General features: G+C 40.3%; 1 protein-coding gene across 7 annotated transcripts in view; it reads left to right on the forward strand.

The window, feature by feature from the left end:
- CEP350 (centrosomal protein 350) overlaps positions 1 to 16,739 on the forward strand; it is a 116,175-nt gene that overhangs the window by 81,052 nt on the left and 18,384 nt on the right. For all 7 annotated transcript variants that reach the window (XM_090047668.1, XM_090047667.1, XM_090047671.1 and 4 more), the window contains 7 exons: positions 4,231 to 4,430; positions 6,120 to 6,331; positions 7,121 to 7,265; positions 10,581 to 10,741; positions 11,336 to 11,472; positions 12,693 to 12,775; positions 13,917 to 15,991. In XM_090047668.1, coding sequence (XP_089903794.1) covers positions 4,231 to 4,430; positions 6,120 to 6,331; positions 7,121 to 7,265; positions 10,581 to 10,741; positions 11,336 to 11,472; positions 12,693 to 12,775; positions 13,917 to 15,991 — 3,013 coding nt within the window. The remainder of the gene's footprint in view (positions 1 to 4,230; positions 4,431 to 6,119; positions 6,332 to 7,120; positions 7,266 to 10,580; positions 10,742 to 11,335; positions 11,473 to 12,692; positions 12,776 to 13,916; positions 15,992 to 16,739) is intronic.

Here is a 16,739-nt window from a genome sequence, read left to right on the forward strand (position 1 = left end):
GACGCAGTTTACTTCACTGTCAGGCCTTGCAAGATGGCTGAGCCTGAGGAGAATTCAAGTATTTAAATAGTGTGCATCATATATGGGACAATTTTGTATTCAGACCAACATTCTATTCCTTTGAGTCCCACTCCCAGCACTGATGCACAACTTATGCAGATTTTCCATTAAGTTTCCCAAATTCAGAGTAGGAGTTCCAACTTAACTCTACTTGTTGAAGAGAAGGCTGTATGACGGGTGGGCAAAATACAGCCCGCAGGATGGATCCGACCCACCAGGCCGTTCTATATGGCCCATGGGGCCCCTCCAAAAAAAAAAAAAAAAAAAAAAAAAAATTACTCCTGGCCCACAGCTGCCCCTCTGAAAGCCAGCAGGAAGTGGGCTTTTGGAGGCTGTGCATCATTGGACTGGGTTAGCTCTGTGCTTCCATCTTTGTGGGGTGCCCGACACTCCAGCTGGGAGCCCCATACGGAGGCACTATGTGCGATGGAGCAGGACTGCATAGCTGGTGAGTGGGGAGGGCAGCTCTTGCCAGTGGGTGTGGGGTTTGTGGGCGAGTGTGGGCCCTTCTGCCACATGCCCCCCACCCCACCATGATGCATAGCCCCCATCACTGCTGGCAGCAGCAGACAGTAGGCTCCAGCTGCGGCATGGAGCCTGCTCAGCCTGGGTGGTTGGTGCACACCAGCCAGCCAGGCCAGGCTGGCTGCATGCCAGCATGTAGGGCTACCAGCACTGCAAGTGGCAGCCGTGTGCCATCAGGCTGGGCTGGGCTGAGCTGAGCTGGCTCTGTGCCTCTATGTGGGGTTTCCAGCGCTCCAGCGGGCAGCTGCACATGGAGGTATGGAGCCTGGTGTGATAGCACACGGACTGGGAGCTGTGGGGGGCTGCACACCAGCAGGCTGGATGGTCTCTGTGCCTTCACGTGTGGCTCCCCACTGGAGTGCTGGAAGCCCCGTGAGGGGGCACAGAGCCAGCCCAGCCAGATGGCACATAGGTCCCACCTGCAGTGCTGGGAGCTGTGTACAGCAGCACAGAGCCAGCCCATTCTGGCCTGAAGGCTCATGTCAGCTAGCTGGACTGGTCTGGCTCTGTGCCAGCACATGGCTCCTGGGATTCAGCTGGAGCTATGTGCCACTGGGGGGCTCTGCCTGCCACAGCCCATGAGTGTCCTGAGGACCTGCTGCTTTGTGCTGCCATGGCAGGGGCTGTGCACTATGGGGGGTGGGGGAGACGTGGTAGGGGGCACCCACACCCAACAACACACAATTCCCTCCCCACCAAAAGTCGTTAAGTGGTCCTCCAGATGAAATAATTGCCTACCCCTACTGTATGACTTTTTGTCCTAGTTGAAATACTTAGCAAAGTTCTGTTGTCTAAAGGTGCCTGGAAGTTGAGCTTTTAAGAATTTTTGCTTTCAAAATAGTTTTGAAGACAGGAGTTCTGATTGGACTCAAAGCTCATCTCTTGATGTAAGGAAGAAGAGGATGTACATGACAGCTCCCTTTAGGCTTATGTAGATTTTTTAAAACAAGTTATTGAATCTTTGCTGTGGGTAAAGATCAATGCCAGGATGCAGTTTGAGGGGTGCTCCAGGAGTTCTCAATATGGTGAGGCCTCTATGCAGTATTCTTCTGAAATAACCATAAAAGATCCTTATAGCCTTTGACTTGTTGATCTAACAAAGTCTCATTTTGTTTTCTCTTGGTGATAGAGGCCTTTGTGAAGGCTTGTGATGATCCAGCTTTCATGTTTAATTCTTGACTGCTTTGGACAACGCTCTTTCTTTATTATGTGGTCTCTAGCTTTTGGGTCTCATATCATTATGTACATATCTAAAGAAGACGTATCTCTGCTTAGTTTTACCTCTGTCCAAACAGATTTCTGGTCTCTGGAGGAAAAGAGGTGTAGTCATTCAAGTAGCCGCTGCTTCTCTTCACCAAATGAGTCTGCTTTCATCATCTACATATCTGCTTTTCCACAAGACATTTCAGGAGCTACTGAGCAGAATAACAGGCGAATTATCTAGATCAGTTTTGGTTGCTCAAGGGAGATCTTTCAGTTGTTTACTACTATATAACTCCTATAAAGTTATCTCTTCTGTATATATAACTCCTGTCCTACTCTTTCATTTCTGCTGAGAACTTCTGGCTGTCACCCACCTCTGCCCCACAAGAATAGGGGCAAATTAGTCAGAGAATCGTTTAGAAACAGTTAACCAATTGGCTGTCTCATTTAGTAGGCCCTTTAAGCAATTGGCTCCAAGTTGGAAGACCTTGTGTGTGAGGGAATGACCCTTGAATCTTTTTGCATGTCAGTTAATAACATGCTTTGGGCTATTCGCATATTCATCTCCTTTGTAACAGTAGTAGCTTTTTAATCGGAGAAAATTTTCATTCATTGCCATGAGACCCTAATCTCCAGGTTCACATGTTTAGCGACTTGCCTGTTTCTGATGGGGGAGCAGGCCGCTGGCAGCCTGCTCCTCCATCTCTGCATTTGTCCCAGCACTTGGCACTTTGGCATGGGTTACGCTGCTTTTTCCGGGATTATTTTTGCTACTGGGAAATCCCAGTAGCAAATTTTGCCTTGTTGTAAATTAGCAATGTCATGCACTGATTACTATGCAACTTGTGCTGTTTGTGGCATTGCAGAGAGGTTTGAATGGCCACAAACCATGCATGCCTGCATGTCTGGGTCCAGCATTAGTGACCAGACTTGCAGTGCAAACAGTGAAATTCAGATCTTGCTATCTGCTGATATGATTTGTTCCACAATTTTTTTTGTTTATATATCCAAAACTTCATTTTAGAAGATAAATTAATTGATGCAAGCTTTTCTGTAAGCCTCACATTTAGTGGAAGCCTATGTTTTGTACGATGTGAATATTAAGCAGGTCCTTACTTATTTAGAGTATTAAAATTCCATCTCCCAGATGTGTTGTGGTATTTGAAAATAAACTTGGGGTATGCTATGCTCAGTTTATTTAAAGACAGGGACCAGAATGTATATACAAATCCTATGACTACTTATGTCAGATGCATTCTGGGTGTTTTCCAGCATTTCTGGGTTTTACGGTTTGCTTGGAAAAGTTGTCACCAGGAAAAAATGAGGATGCTACCTGCAGTTTGATTCTTACTTTTGTTAAGCTTTATAGTCTTAAATTACCAGCCAGATAGTCTAACTAGTTGAGGTGGAGAGGGCAGTCACACACCCTTTATTCACCTGATCATATTCTTTTTTGAGAAGTATAATGTTACACAATCTCTCAAGGGAAGGGATCTGAGCAGGCAGTGCTCAAATGAAGAAGTCACTTACTTTAGCTGCTGTTCAAGTGAATTGCCAATATAGAACCATGCTCACTTTCCTTATGGTTGTTCATGTAGTTGGAAAGAACGCTGTAGTATATGAAGGTACAGTCTCTTCTTTGACATTGAGGCTAGTAAGGAAAATGTTTGTATTTTGTAACAGGAATGCTTGCTTTCCCAGTGATCGCTACTTTCTTGAGGGTTCCAACTTAATGCCAAAGGCACTTTTTTCTGTCAAGATGGGGACTGCTACAAACATTATTTCAAATTGGTTATTGCTAGATTACTTCTAACCATCAATTTATTATTGAGCCTCCTCAAAACTTGGATATTATAAGCTTCTTCTAGTTTACTCACCCTCTACCATGAGTCCTGATTGTTCTCACCTATTTATCACACTCTTTAATAGATTGGGCCCCTCATTTAACTTTGAGCAGAATTGTATTATGACTCTGATTCAGTGGACTTTGTGAAAAGTTAAATTTAAAACCTCTTTGGAGGAAACAGCATTAAAAATCAGAGGTAGGCCTCTCTATGCATTACCAATATGATAGCATACTTTTGTTTTAAAGACTTGCCCACTTATTTTTACAGTAATGCTTAAAGATGTGAAATAGAAGAGGCTAATATTTGTTACAATTGACAGAGTACTTCAACATTTTCTCTGTGTTTGTTCTTTGTAGGTTGTCAGTGAGTAATCATAAGTATTATAGAATATTATCAAGAAAGTACTAGCTTCCATTTTATTTAGGGTTTTTTCCTAGTTGTATATTAGAAATATAGGGAGTCTTACATAGCATTGATACTGTCCTAGCTGATTACCTTTTGGTTGTGAATATTTGTACATCATAATGACAAAGCACCTCATGATTGGGTTTTTGGATACGGTGAATTTCTTTTCATTGCCTTGTATATTTATTAGGTTCTTGACTAAGCGAGAACAAAAACTGATGCAGCGGCGACAGCATGCTGAAGAATTACTGGAGTGGAAGCGCCGTTTAGATGCAGAGGAAGTGGAGATACGCCGGATAGAGAAACAAGCTTTAGCTGCCTGGGACAAACAGCTACTCAAAACAAAAACAGCAAAGAAGGAACAGGGCGACCAGAGGACTGAACCCAAAGGTAATACCAAGGAATGTTCAAATAAAGAATTAGTTTAAATAGTGTCCGCAGCTTCTTGGAGCTCATGAAATTGGTAAACTGACATAACATAAAACAAGGGTATCAAACTGGGCCAGTCTTACAAACCAGATGAATGGTGCAGAGCCAATCTGTGAGTCTGATCAGGCCCATAGACCAACCCTTGATGCTGGAGACAGCATGCACCCCAAATCAACCAGGTGTGCTGTTTGCATTGTGTATGCTGGCCCTAGACTGGCCCTACATGATGAATTTGGCACACAGGGCCTGTCTGTGGGCTAATCTGGACTGACACAGGATCCAACACACAGGGCCAAACTGGCTCTGCTTGCTATTATTGTAGCATGCAGGGCCAGCCTGAGACTCAGAGACAGCACCACAGGCCAGATGATAGGACACCAGCCCACAGGCTGTCTTGTTGACACTTGACCCCTGGGCAGCATAATCAGTGAACTAGTAATTGTGTGTTCTCTCTGTTTGGCAGTGATTCACCCTCTATACACTTCCATATAGTCTTGTGTGCTCTTCTGCTCTTTACTGTCTTTTCCCCCTTCATGCTTTCACCTTTAAGTGATCACATCATTAATGCTTGCCACTTACCCAGGCATGTCTTCAACAGACTTGCCTTTTTAATTGTTTTTGGGCAAGAGGATCTCCCACAAGCACCATCTTGTCCTCTCTTCAAAACTGTTTGCCTCCAGTTGCTTCCTCCTAGTCACATCCTTGACTCTGGGCTTTCCTTTATCTACATCCTGATGTATACCTGATACTTGTGTTCAACTGCCTCTGTTGTTCTAATGCATGTCTCATATCACTACTAACAGCCATTTTGACTCCACATGGCTGTAAAATGCGTAAAGTTGAATGCCCAGTTGTATAGTTTTAATAGGCTCAAACCCCAGAGTGTTGAAAAGGAAAAGTAAATATATTTGTAGTATAAAAAAGGCTAGAAATCAGTTCCTCCATGAATCTATAATAAATGTACGTGCACAATTTGCTTGGAAATTTGGGGAGGTGGGGGGCTTCCCCAGTCTCCAACATGAAGTTGTCTTCCAAGGTGTGTGGGGTCCTCACCCGCCATAACATTTTATAGATCTTGTAGAAGTAAAATGAAAACAGGAATGTTAAAACCAAGTCCTCACCTTAGGATTATTTCACCTGGCAGCAGTGAATTAAATCATAACATTTTAAACTCTTCCCCCTCTTGGGTTCATCCACAACTATTATTATTCCCATTGATTGATTTTATACTTCAGCATTATTCCACAACAGTTGACTTCAGCAACACAGTGGCTGGTGGAGGCCTTAACTGAGTAGAGAAGGCTGTCATTTCTGAACGCTGAGAGCTGTTCATTTAGAATCATTTAATTTGGCAAAAGTTAATTTAGAATATGCTGAAACGCTATTGTTATTGGCATTCAGCTGTCACACTTAAAATCTGACAGACTTTAGTTGCAATTCTCTGCTAAAAATGTATGCCTTGTTGAGCAATCCAAGCCATACAAGTTAAACAACATTGTGTAATCTGGTACTTAAATGCTGTTTGTGACATGTATTGTTTTTTATGTTTTGTTTCATCAAATGCATAAATCAAAATAATGTTCAGGGCATGTACTTGCATGGCTGACTCTTACCATATGCTCTCTCTTCCCTCCTGTAATCTCTTTTCAGAAACAGCCAGTGAAGAAGAGTCTCCAGTGCTTTCCTGTTCTCATCTAAACAGTGAAAGCTCTGTTCCTGAAGAACTAGGGAGTCCAGCTGCTGAGTCTATCCCATCAGAGATTATGGGGCATGAACAGCCTGCAAGCCCTGATCACAGTACACTTACTGAAGAAATAGTTTCTTCGCAGGACCTCAAGTCTGCTACCTCACCTGCCAAGCTTGTGAGTGACCTTTTTATGCTTTTTACTTCTATATTCTAGTACTGGAAAACAAACATCAGGAAACATGTAGAAAATTAACCTTTGGCTACTTGGAAGTTTAATTATTTTGTTGTTTCTTTAAAAAAAATCCAACTATCTATAAAAATACTAGTGTCAGAATTCCTTAAAAGTCACTGGAGAATAATCTGTTTGGGAATGGGGGTCAATTAAGCATTTTTAAACTTCAGTAGCTTAACTGGGGGGAGGGTGGGGAACAGGGGGAAGGTGGGAAGACAAGATCAGGAGCCCCGGGTGCCAACTTTAGCAGGGCTGGTGGAGGGACTGCAGACAAAACAGCCACTGCAGTTGATGATTGGCCATACTACTGCCACTGGCAGTCTGATGATCATTGCTTCCTCATGTGCTATTGCTGCTCATGGTGCAGATCTGCCCTGTTACACATCTGCAGTTTTGCATGCATTTCGTACAAGTTACGGTTACCTCAGTTGTTTAAAAAAAAAAAAATTGAACTTGTTAATCAAAAATGCGTAAATGTACTTGTATAACAGAAGGGTAATCCATAAAAGGTAGGATTACTGGGGTCTACATTAAAGGCAAATGATCACTATTGCTCCTTTTGATGCTTGTAGTTTGATGCATAATAAAACGGAATTAACTGCTTAGTGTTGCTAAAGGTTTATGACTAGAGAATACTTCCATCTTTGTAATAAGCTAGTAATGACAATGATCTCATACTTTTAAATTGAGCTTTACAAGCAGGTACTTGTTTTTTCTTTCTTCTTTGATTAGTCTCCTTCCAAAAGTAGTACAACTCTGTCAAAACAGGATTCCAGCAAAGGAAGCCACAGAACTGGAGGGCAGCTGCGTTTACCTTTGAAATCCCATCAGGTGTCCCACAGTTGGTCTGATGAGTCTTTATCCATGACACAGTCAGGTAAGATTGTAGATACTGAGAATGCATTTTCTTGTGCTTTCATATATTTTTCAACACTGTTTAAGCCAATAAATTGACTCATAAATCCAGTTGTTAAGGTTGCCAAGACTTTCATGCAAGTCCTCCTACCTCCATGCAATTGATCAGTAAAGTTTATAAAGCTTAATGTTTTCTAAGCACAGATGTCATTATTTTTTCTGGAAGCAACATAGAGCCCTAGAATCAGTTCTTAGAAGGTTAGTTTTAGTTTACACATGTTCTCTGTGCTATGAGAACTTAAGCTTATTGTTTCCTTCATTTTGCTTTTTTAAAAAGTAGGCCTTACTAGGGGTTTTTGTGTTCATGATCTTTTGTTCTTAATTATTTCCATCTAGAGATGTTTTATTGTTTAATGCTGCTTTTGCTATAGGAAAGGCTATGTAGTTACCTCTGCCTTGGGTTTATCTGTTGTGTAGTTTGAGGACTTCATTCTCTGAGTTGCACCATTTGGCAACTTTCATCAATTCTGAATTCTTTTCTTTTTTTCTTGTTTTGTTTTCTTTAGGATGAATTTAGGGCATTGTCTTTAGGCTGAATTTTCTCAGAAAATTTCAGTTAAGAGTTCCATCATTCCTGAGCACAAGACTGGAGAACAATATGTTAAAAAAAAAAATATTGAACTCTTGGCCCCCCACCTCACCGCTTTTCTTTTTTTAAGAAGCTGTAGCGTCCCCACTCTTTGGAGCAAGAATTTTGAAATTCCACAGGAAGGTGGCATGCCATAATGAAAAGTGCTCAAGTTTAACCAGTGTTAAAGCTATTGAAAATGTCCAGTTTTTAATAAGCATGTAGAGACTTCAGAGTTTTTGATTCAGTACCCACTAAGCACATTCCAGCCTTGGGGCAAGAAGGATTTCCCCTGTATTTTCTATTCTAGGATGCAGACAAACACTACGTAGCACCAGAACCATCTGGGAGAAGGAACCTTGCTGCTTGATTCAAATGTACAAGACAAGAAGCAGACATGGGGGTGGGTGTGTTAGCAGTAAGGTGGGACAAGGAAGTCTCAACTGGGAGGGGACCAGAGGTTTGACAGGAGGGAAATTGGGACTCAGTCTGGGATAAAGTAGAAACAGAAGACTGAGGTGGGGAGTCCATTGCAGAAAAAGCTATAGCTGGTGACAACATTGCTAGTAGGGAAGATTGTGAGAGAAGAACAGGATTGGTTTAACTAGGGCACGTGGACTAGAATAATCTGAGGATTAGAAACTGGGACTGATTTAGTGAGGTGAAAGGGATTACAAAAAGGACGAGACAAGACTGGGACAAAGACAGGCTGGAAATGACTGAGCAGAAGGATCTGTACCCAGTATTTTAACTTCTCCTTCAAATATTAGAAAGGAACTCGGTATTCCTGAGATTTACTCTGTTGTCATCAAATATCTGTGAAATCTGATAGCAGTGTGAAAGCCCAGTTTGACACCCCAGGATCTACCTTGCAGAAGCACTGAGCACTCACAGCTGTATCTGAAGTCAACAGAAGTTGAATTTTGACTGTGTTACTTTTTAAAGCTACATATTCTGAAAAATCAGATCCTATGTTTCTCAAATCAGATAACCAGCCAACTTGCAAAGGGAAACTTGTGGTTTCCCACATTTTTCTTCTTTAAAAGAGAAACCCACATTTTTCTGTGTTAACTGAGAAAAATGTGTGTTTTTTTATCTGTTTTTCTGCATTGAACAGAAAATTCAGATCCCTGCCCATCACTAAAGCAGGGATAATGATACCTCTTCATTTCACAAGGGTACTGTGAACGTAAATCTGTTTAATATTAGTGAAGCACACAGCAACTATAATAAGGGTCAGAGAAAAGCACAGTAGTAAATTTAATAATTCTGTCTTCAGATCAGGTTTGAAGAGTGTGCAGCAATCAGAATAAAATAAAACAGTGTATGGTGAATCCAAAAAACAATCATATGTCATTAAAGGTGTAGCATAATGCAGACACAAGATGGGGCAAAGAGATTGTAGAGACGACCTTTATTCTGGTATTCTCTAGCAATTAAGTGTTTGATTATGAGACCTTATGTTCTTTTAGCATAGGGTGTTGTTTTTGCGGGGGAGGTGGGAGGGGTCCTGTTTAATGTGTAAGTTCCTTAAAAAAAAAAAAAAAGGACAAGAAGTTTTCGGGACAACTTTTCTCTTTAGATCTTGTCCAGAAAAATTCATGACACATTCATGATGTAAATTTGTTCAGAGAAGCACAGCTTGATATGGCTAGTGTTAGAAGCTGTTTACAATGCATCCTGCCTAATTAAACAGAGAGTAGAGCTATGTTGTTGTTGTTTAATTTTGTGAATTGAATACTGGCCTCATTCACAACAACATGCACCGCTCCCCTCCCCTCTCTCCCATATGCCATATTGGCTAGAAATAACTGGGAGTTAAAAGGCTTGACATTTGATTTTTAATTCTGTAATTTATATCCTGTGTGGTTTGCTTTTTTGTTTTGGGGGGGGGGGCACAGTTTATTTAATTATCTTTATCTTCAAGTGTGTTTCATCTGCCAAAGGGTATAAGAATGCATTGTGATTCTCAGCTTAATGGTGTGGCATGAGGACAATGATATATATAATGCATGTTAAACTTACCTTCTGAAAATTAAAACAAAACAAACCCTCTAGTACAGGGACAGGAAATTATTTTGGGCAGAGGGCCACTTACTGAGTTTTGGCAAGCCGTGGAGGGCCGCATGACAGGCAGTCCAGGGCAGATGAACGTTAATTTTCTAAATTTTTTAGGGGCCCCGTGGGCTGGATAGAATGGCCCAGCGGGCTGCATCCAGCATCCAGGCCGCATTTTGCCCACCCCCGCTCTAGTATGTATTGGCTATCTTAAGTGTTACCTCTACACGGAGCATACCCATAACAAACATCTTTGTTGCGTGTCTTGTGTATTTTCATCTTTAAATGCATCAGGAATCCTGCCCATTTTGGATATTCAGCCGTTTCTTCAGTGCCACATTCTAGCATGTGAATTACAATGTTTAGTGATTCTGACATTCAAAGGATCTACAATATGACTAAAAGCCATAACTCTGCCTTTTCCAAATTGAATAAAGTGTGATGTGACACTTGTTTACTTCCATATGTATATGGAACTAAACAGTGTTTATTTTAATGAAATGAACTTTTTAAAATTTAATTTATTTTACTACTTTTTTACATGTAAAATGATTTGAGTCCTTTGACTGTTTATTTGTATTTTTTGGATAGCGTTGCTGTGTTACTTACATTGTTATTTGAAAGTTTAAGTTTAAACTAACCTTTTTTCAGAAACTACATCTGACCAGAGTGACATTGAAGGCCGGATCAGGGCCCTAAAAGAAGAGCTACGAAAGAGGAAGTCTGTTGTCTACCAACTGAAAAAGCAACAGAAGAAGAGACAGAAGGAAAGACTGAAAGCCCAGGAGGCCAGTTTGATCAAACAACTAGAGGTTAGGAACCACTGGAAGAAGGGCTTTGTAACAAGTAACACTGTTAGCACTGTATAAATCAATATATTGTAAGTAGTTGCTAGAGAAATCATTTCTCTTATACTATTCAAGTAGAATGCTTCTACTCATCCCCCTCTTATGAATCTTGTGGAGGCAGGGCCCACAAGGGATTTAATTATTTTCAATAATGCAGCCATAGTCCATATAATAATAACAATAGAACGGACAGTGCTCTTGAAGTTAAGGGGCAACCCATTAATTAAACTTCTGTACTACCAGTTGTACAATTTAATTTTAATGAAAGTAATATATACAGTAAGGCTAGAAAAACAGTATTTGAGTTTGGCTTTAAGAGTAAATGCTCCAGCATTCACAATAAGAATTGTTACCTATGTAGATAAGCTACTTGTTCAATATAGACAGACAAGATTCTTTGGGTAAAATATGTGATATCTTTTATTAGATCGACTAACTAGTTGGAAAAATTGTTCTTTGCAAGCTTTCAGTTCAGCATATACATCTGATAGCTTCTGTTTGGTGGATTAACTCTTTCTAGTAGATGTGGTTTATTAATCTTACTTTTTTCATATTCAGTCTTACGATGAGTTCATCAAGAAGACTGAAGCAGAGCTGAGCCAAGACTTGGACATGTCACCCACAGCTAAACCTCAGATTAAAACTCCATCTTCAGTTTCTGAAAAACCTAAAATCAAGCCATCTCCACTCCATAGGTAACTTGGAACTCTTTGTAATTTAATAGTGCCTTGAAGACATTTTTCTATTTTAACTATAGTTGTTATTTCAAAAATATATCAAGTTTGCAACAAAGAAAGCATTTGTCTAAAGATATTCCTGCACAAGTATGGAAGAAAAGAACAATTTGTGTTTTCTGTCTGTTGATCAGCAGATATTGATGTATTTCTAATATCTATATGCATTAGGAGAATAGATCTTTTTTACTGTACTCGGGGAACTTTTTAAGGCTTATGAAGCTGACAAAAAAACCCTTTTGTGTGTGAACATTTTATACCATTTTCTTAGTGGAGGAGGGGAGATTATGAGGGTATCTCAAAAATGCAGTGTGCTAGGATAGGGAAAATTGTGTGGAAGAAACATGAAGAATCTGATTTTGTGGAACCCTAAAAAAAAAAAAAAAAAAAAAAAGAAGGCTGTCTTGAGGTGAAACAGTGCAGTATAATCCACTACACCTCTTGGCATCTCTCCTTGTGTTTCTCTCTGTTCCACCAGCACTGTAGGTAGTAACCTACCAAATTTATGGCTGAAGCAGAGTGCATGATGACTACTTTAATTTTGCATACTCCCCTGTGTGCACCTCACCCCTTGTTTCTCTCCCCCACCTCATTGCTGAGTAGCGGAGGACCCTGCTGCTCCTTTCTGATCCGCAGGGACACTAAAACTGTGGTTTTAAATGTGGCACCATTTTTGCCTCCCTGCAAGCCAGCAGCAAACAGCAGAGCTATCTGGGGCCCCTCAGCCAATCATTGGCAGAAGGCAAAAATGATGCTATATTTAAAACTGCAGTTTTTGCCTCCCCGCTGGTCAGGAGTGAGCTGCAGGCAGGACCCTTCCACTAATTGGCAGGGCGGGAGATAGTGGTGGGGGACCTGCAAAATGAAAGGAGGTCTACTTCCTCCATGAATTCGGTAGGTCCCTGTCTTGGCATGTGATGGGATTTGTAGCATACTCATATAGGAGGGTTATGCTTTAATTGTAGAGGGCAATATTTTTTATGATTAACACTACAGAAAGACCCTCTCCAGCACCCATTCCAACTTCCCCCTCACTTTTTAAATTGCTTCCTATGTTCAATTCATAATTAATACACATTGGTGTGGGGCATGTGATTCTGTAACCAATACTAACATTTTGAATAGCTATTCTAACATTTTGAAAAAAGCTGTGGTTCACTGTATTGACTTTTTGACCCTAGGCCTGAGACGACAAAGAATTGGAAATCATTGACTGAATCAGAGCGATCCAAAGCATCTTTGGAATCCATTGCAGAACATGTTGGTATGTAAATGGAAAAGTGTAAATACTGTAGATGGAGGAGTCTTTATTATTAATCTTGCAGAATTCTGTTATTTACTGGGGCCTTGTTACACTCCATGCTGTGAGTTGCACAAATATTGATTGGCGTAGTGCTAGCTTGGAGTTTGGAGCAGTCGCATCTTCAACTTGAACAGCACATCTGTGAGTGGCCACACCTTAATGGAACAGGAGCTGGGTTGTGTGGATCAAGAGAGAATCCTGTCTTGGAGTGGCATAACTTTGAGCCACATGAGTGCTTTAAGTCACTTTAAGGTGTTAGTGTGGACCCTCCAGGGAGGTTAAGAATTCCAGCTATTAAGGATTACTATGCAACAAGGCCCTGTGTTTTGAAAAACCTGTTTATCATTAAGTCATTGTTGTCCGTATCAGAGTAGAGGAGATTAATAGAGAGTATGGATAGCTCAAATGAGCATGGATCATATTTCAAGTTTGTTTTTATTTTTTTTACATTTACATCCATTTTTACTTTAATGGTTTCAAGAACAAAGCTTTACCTTTAGGATAGTCCTTCCCTGAATTAGAAAACGTTGCACTTGGATCCCTTCTTTTAAAGGACTTGATTATAATAAAAAAAATTTAAAATGTTATTAAAGAAAAGTGATGTATTTTACAAGAGTGTCTTTAACTAAGCAGATTTGATCCTTAAAGAAACCAGAAACAATGTAAGGTCTGAAAATATTTAAAATCTTTTCTTAATGTATGTTCAGTTTTTTTACCATTAATCTTTAAAGATCTGCATACAGCTATAACTTTATTTGCCATTTTGATCTCCAGATAAAAAGCTAAGCTTTGCTTTGCATACCACATTCACATCCTATGATATTAAACTTATGCAAGGGAAAAGGTTTGATTGGAGGACGTAAGGATCTAGAACTGAGGGGGATGATACTAATATTTACAAAATGGTCCACTAACCTCTAAAATATTCAGATGTATTGTTAATATTCTTTAGCATGGAATTTTTGGACTAAAAGTCTATTTTAATGGTTACAGTATTCCGACAACACAGGCATTGTTAGACTTAACTTACTTTGACAGAGATGGAAGGTAGTAAAAGATCATGCTTGAACATGTTAATGCTGCAATGATTTTTTTTTTCAAGATGCTGTACCATCAAGTACTGAGCAGTCTGTGTCCATGCACAGCAAGAGATTAATTGAAACAGAAATTCATACAGAAGAGCCTTCCCAAACCCTGTCTCCAGTCTTAAAGTCACCAAGGAGATCCAGAGCAGAATCTGGTGATTCTTTGGATAGTGTGCCCTCCTCATCTTTTTTCAAAGACTTAGGAGAGTATTGTAGACAATCTCAGGTGTTACGGAGCAGGTCAGAAGATGCATCTGTTAATGACATTGTGTCAAGTCACAAATCTGAGTTACCAGAAGAGATGGAGTACAGAAAACCAGAAGAATTTGAAGTTGAAGGTGCTAATATTAAACATTCAGAATGCTCTGGTGCCATCTTAACACTAGAGAGAGAACAGGAGAATTCACTAGAAGTCTTTCCAAAAAAAGACCCCTGCACTGAGATTGAGCTATCTCAGAAAGAACTATTTGGCTTTGCTTTTGAAAATATTCAAAGTAGAGAAGAAGTCTCAGAACAGAAACAGATGAACAAAGATGAAGTTGTGAGTGACCGAAGTACTGATACAGGAAAGTCTTCTTACAAGCTGAGCAAACTAATAGAAGAAAAAGACATTACAGAACAAGTATTTGGTCAGAAAGGGTTGTCCTACTCTGAAGATTTTGAGGGAGTCTCCCACAGAAAAGAGAAATCAGTTGAAGATGCCTCTGCTGAGTGTTACAAAGATGACTTTGAGATCTCTATGCTATCCCCCAGAAAAGACTCTCAGTCACTTAGATTGAAATCACTTCATGCAAAATCTTCCAGGAGTGGATCTACCAGTCTTGAAAGTGATGATGAAATTAGTGAATATCTCAGTGACAAGTCTCTTTCTGTCTCAGACAGCATACATTCAGAGAGATTATTAGAACTTAAGTCACCAACAGAGCTCATAAAAGATAAAGAGCGCAGTGACGTAGTGAGAGAACCAGGTCCCACTGATTCATCACTTTGGGCCTCGGTTTCCATTGTGGAAGAAGCAGATGGCCTCCTAAATTTCCATATTGGAGACAGGGTACTTGTGAGTAGTGTCCAGCCTGGCACACTGAAATTCAAAGGTCTGACCAGGTTTGCTAAAGGTGTCTGGGCTGGTGTGGAACTGGATAAGCCTGAAGGAAATAACAATGGAACTTATGATGGTATTAAATATTTTGATTGCAAGGAAAAGCATGGTATTTTTGCCCCTCCTCATAAGATATCTCATATTTCAGAAAGTTTTGATACCTATGTAGATACAAATGAAGATGAAGACTCATTTTTTGATGATAAATTGGATCGGCACCACAAAACAGAGCCAAAAAACAAAAGAAGTTCCAAACCTGGCAAGTATGAAGACCAGAAAAGCGATGCAACAGAAAAGTATTCTCAAGATAAAGCCCCAGCAGGCATATCTGCTCAAGAAGGGCCAGCTGGGGAAAGAGATAATGATGATTCCAGTCCTGAAGCAAAACATGTGAAGGAGATTTCTGCAGCTGTTGAATCACTTGCCCAAGAGCAGTCTGTGATAGACTGTCTCAAATACTCTATAAAAGATGACATTGTTCCTGGCACCATAGAAAAGATTTCTGCTGTTCTCTTAGAAGACACATCAGATAATCTGTTGTCAGAAAAACTGGAAAAGCAACAGATCTTAGGGGAGGAGTGTATTGAAAAGTTAAATCATCTCTCTTCTGGAGTTTTGGAGAAACTTGCAACTCCACTTATGGACTTATTGACAAAAGAAAAGAGCCAGTTAGAAGCACAGCTTAAATTGCCACTTCAGGAAGAAGAAAAGTCAGAAGATCAATTAGAAAAGGTCAGCTTGCTGACTGATGTTCTCCTTAAGGACTTTCTTAAAGATGCTGTTAAACAATTTCAACAAATCAAGAGGGTCAGAAATGAGAAAATTCAACTTAGCAATCAAGAGCTTTGTGATGGCCAAGAGGAACTGTCACCCAGAACACCAACCCAACATGTGGAGGAACAAGGAGAGAGTTGCTTGCACGACTTTTTCTTAAATTCTAAATTGGAAGATGAGAGAGAGGAAGTTTCTTCTCCGGATATGTGTCCCAGACCAGTGAGTATACATCTTGCATTGATTTGAGGGAGTAATAGTTTGTTTAGTTGATTTGTTGAGTTTGAAGAACAGTGTGTCAACATTTTTGTGTAGGACTTCTCCCTTCACTCCCCCTTCTATGCCACTCCTTCCTGCAGTATTAGCAGAGGACTTGTGATGCATGTCCAACCTTCTAGTACATGCTGGGCATATCTACAGGTGTGTTTTTAATGCACAGTAGCCTATGTTACTGCACATTAAAGCTCCATGTCAAAAATTATGCTAATACATTAATATGCAGTAAAAATACGCTACTGCACATTATGCATCACTAAAAAAGCGCATTTTTGCTACTGCACATTAGGACAGCCTAATGTGCATTTATTTAGTCTCTCGTGTTAGAGGTACTAAATTTAATGTGCATTAGCAAAAGTGCATTAATGAACGTGTTGAGATGCTGAGTAACAGCTCAACAATAAGTGATGTTTTGTATCCAGTGGATAGCTATGGCCTGAACAGAAGTTCAGGTTTTTTCATAGCCACCTGAAAGGTAAGAGTGTAAGACTCGGTTTTTCTGTTGAAGTGCCAAGGAAACCTGATCACTTTAGTGGTGGTCTCTTGCTGTCATGTGAAGCACCAGGTCACCTCCCATAGGCCACCAAAACCGCCATCAGATAGTAATGGCTTTTCAGCTGTTGATTTTGGTTATATGCATACTGATTATAAGTCAAGTGAAAAATTCCATACCCCATTACCAAACTGTTGAGCC

Source organism: Crocodylus siamensis, chromosome 5, assembly GCF_052110815.1.
Source record: "Crocodylus siamensis isolate JL-2025a chromosome 5, ASM5211081v1, whole genome shotgun sequence".
Classification (NCBI taxonomy): Eukaryota; Metazoa; Chordata; order Crocodylia; family Crocodylidae; genus Crocodylus; species Crocodylus siamensis.